Source organism: Salvia splendens, chromosome 3 (assembly GCF_004379255.2).
Source record: "Salvia splendens isolate huo1 chromosome 3, SspV2, whole genome shotgun sequence".
Lineage (NCBI taxonomy): Eukaryota > Viridiplantae > Streptophyta > Magnoliopsida > Lamiales > Lamiaceae > Salvia > Salvia splendens.
In genome coordinates, this window is record NC_056034.1 from 33552661 (window position 1) to 33555665 (window position 3005).

At 37.3% G+C, this 3005-nt stretch overlaps 1 protein-coding gene across 1 annotated transcript; it reads left to right on the forward strand.

Annotated features, from left to right (window-relative positions):
- The first annotated feature begins 310 nt into the window (after window positions 1–310).
- On the forward strand, window positions 311–1875 carry LOC121797355 (tetraspanin-8-like). Its single transcript, XM_042196112.1, has 2 exons — window positions 311–931; window positions 1390–1875. Exons 1-2 carry the CDS (start codon window positions 437–439, stop codon window positions 1690–1692), a joined length of 798 nt encoding a protein of 265 aa, XP_042052046.1. The 5' UTR covers window positions 311–436; the 3' UTR covers window positions 1693–1875.
- Window positions 1876–3005: the final 1130 nt, after the last annotated feature.

A 3005-nucleotide genomic window follows, 5' to 3' on the forward strand; every position in this document is an offset into this window, starting at 1 on the left:
AATTACTACATACATACTGTAACAAAAATGAAAATGAAAACGAAAACGAAAACGTTGGCTCCAGCCAGAAATCGAACTCGGAGCAATGGAGAGACATTATGAGCGACAGACTACTGAAGCACCAAGCTTTGTTGTAAATCACCAATAAATACAGTATTAATATCATGAATTTTATAAAACAAAAATGAAAAGTCAACTAAAATAAAATAAAAAGATCTTCAAAAACAATTTGGCTAAAATTAAACGCTCTCTCAAAAGGCGTACACGTCACCTCTCAAACGCGTCAGTTTCCAATTTCACTACCGATTCCTTCTATAATCTTTCCCTATAAAATTCCCAATTCCCAATTCTCATCACTCTCACCTCCAAACACATCAAAACCAAATCAAATCTCCATTAATTTTGTGAGTACAAGAAAAAAAAGAAGGTAAACAAAATGCGCGTGAGCAACAATCTAGTGGGAATTCTGAACTTGGTGACGCTATTGCTCTCGATTCCGATCATCGGCGGCGGGATATGGCTCTCGAAGCAGGCGAACACCGAGTGCGAGCGCTTCCTCGACAAGCCGGTGATCGTGCTCGGGGTTTTCGTGCTGCTGGTGTCGATCGCGGGGCTGGTGGGGTCGTGCTGCCGCGTTACGTGGCTGCTGTGGGTGTACCTGCTGGTGATGTTTCTGCTCATCCTTCTGCTCTTCTGCTTCACGATCTTCGCCTTCGTCGTCACCAACAAGGGCGCCGGCCAAGCCCTCTCCGATAAAGGATACAAGGAGTATCGACTTGGCGATTACTCCAATTGGTTGCAGAATCGAGTCAACGACAATTGGGGTAAGATCCGGAGCTGTTTGGAGGATAGCAAAATTTGCCAGAAGCTGCTTACCGATAACTCAACTCCTGCAGCCGATTTCTACAAGGAGCATCTCTCTTCGCTTCAGGTATTGTAGATCTATTCTATTCGTTGAGGCGGTCATTTCATCATACACTTGATGTGCATCGTTTATATTATTTTGAGGGTTTCGAATTTGCTTTTCCAATTAATCTTCCCTGATAATTTTAGATCTGGTTTGCGTTATGCTGATATTTTTCTAAATCTTGCGGGTAAATCAATAGTAAATAATCATTTACCTTGTGAAATCATAGCCTCATCATTAACAATAGGGGAATGTTTGAAAAGTTTTAACTTTATTGTTTTAAATTCATCATTAATAATAGGGGAATGTTTAAAAAGTTTCAACTTTTTTCTTTTTCATTCAATTATTGTGTTCCTATAAGAAAGATGAATGCCTTTTACAAGAAAAAGTGAGCATCCTGGAAAACTTAGAATACATACTAGCTAGGTAGTCGACAATTGAAAATTGTGATTTGGGAGTGAAAACTTTATATTGATTTTCAGTCGGGATGCTGCAAGCCATCAAACGACTGCAACTTCCAATACATCAGCCCGACAAATTGGACGAAGGGCGCAACTGCGGCATTAGGGAATCCGGACTGCGAGATATGGAGCAACGATGCGAATAAGCTGTGCTACGCGTGCGACTCGTGCAAGGCGGGGCTGCTGGATAACATAAAGAGTGATTGGAAGAGGGTGGCAGTGATCAACATAGTGTTCCTGGTGTTTCTGGTGATCGTGTACACGGTGGGATGCTGTGCCTTCAGGAACAACAGGGAAGACAATTCTTATAAACGATACCCATAAACTAGAAACATACTATCATCAGTGGCTGGCTGGCTGGCTGCCTTTGTATTCTTGTCAGCTTGGTTTTATTAGGTGTGCAGTGCAGTCAATTTTTTCTTTCTTTTGGGTTTCCTTTGTTAGACTTACTCATATTCTATTGTTTTCCGAATATTACTTCATTCTATATAAATCTAGTTTTGTGAAGATATGCGTTTGTTATTGGAAGCCCAATTCAATTCAATTCAGTTAGTGAGTGAGACACTTCACCTTCAACCTATAGGTCTGGGATCGAGTCATCACATGATAGATGGGAATCATTGATGATTCTTTTTGGAGAAAAAAATAAAATAATACGTTGTTGGTTGGCTGCCCCTAGAAATGTTACTCTATTAAACAAACTTTTACAACGATTTAATGTTCTACTGAGCACAGTTATAAAATAAGTATCAGATTGATGGGGAAAATTATGCACACTGACAGCCAACTAGGTGAAAAAAATTAACAAAACTAATTTTTAGTTGTATATGATCATTTTGGCGTCTATTATAAGTCATAAACAAAATAAAAGTTGGTGGTGGAGAAAGAAAAAGAAGTAATGGATACGTAAGTAGTGGGTGCGTCTGCCTTGACTATACTACTAGTATTTAATTTGATATACTCTCTGTCGACTAATACAAGCCACATAAGAAATGTAGTTGGCAGGAACTAAGCGTAAAATGTTAATGGAAGGTGTGTCCTACTTGTATATTAAGAAATGTAGTTGACAGGAACTAAGTGTAAAATGTTAATGGAAAGTGTCTCCTACTTTTATATTAATTTTATATTAAAATATGAGTGAAATAAAGTTATTAGAATGTGGGATTCATTAACAATATTAATAAAAAATAAATAAAATATTCAGTGGTGAACGGACGTAAATAGCAACATGGGACTCTTATTGGTTGACCAATGAACGGAGGGAGAGAGTAGTAGATATTAGAACGTGGCTTTCTGCATCAGGTCAACATTATAATGATGTCATTCCTCATACATGTTTTGGCTTAAAGAAAACTAATATCACACCGGTGCTGTGCACGGATTAAAATATTTTTGAATAATACGGATTAAGATATAATTACTGTGGTTTAAATTAACCAAAATGATGGTTATATAAGTTAGTACGGATTGCAACGCAATTAAAAAAAATTACTTAAACTAACAAATGTATAGTACATAAGAGTAATATAATTACCGTGATTAAATTAACCAAAATGGTGGTTATATAAATTAGTACGGAATGCAACGCAATAAAAATATAATTTATAATTAGCCAAATAGTTTAGTACCCAATTAAG

Bases quoted from the DNA above. Each gene is read 5' to 3' on its own strand.
- LOC121797355 (XM_042196112.1), top strand. From the start codon at position 437: ATGCGCGTGAGCAACAATCTAGTGGGAATTCTGAACTTGGTGACGCTA. The intron at 932-1,389 runs GTATTGTAGATC...ATTGATTTTCAG, and splicing joins AGCATCTCTCTTCGCTTCAG to TCGGGATGCTGCAAGCCATC.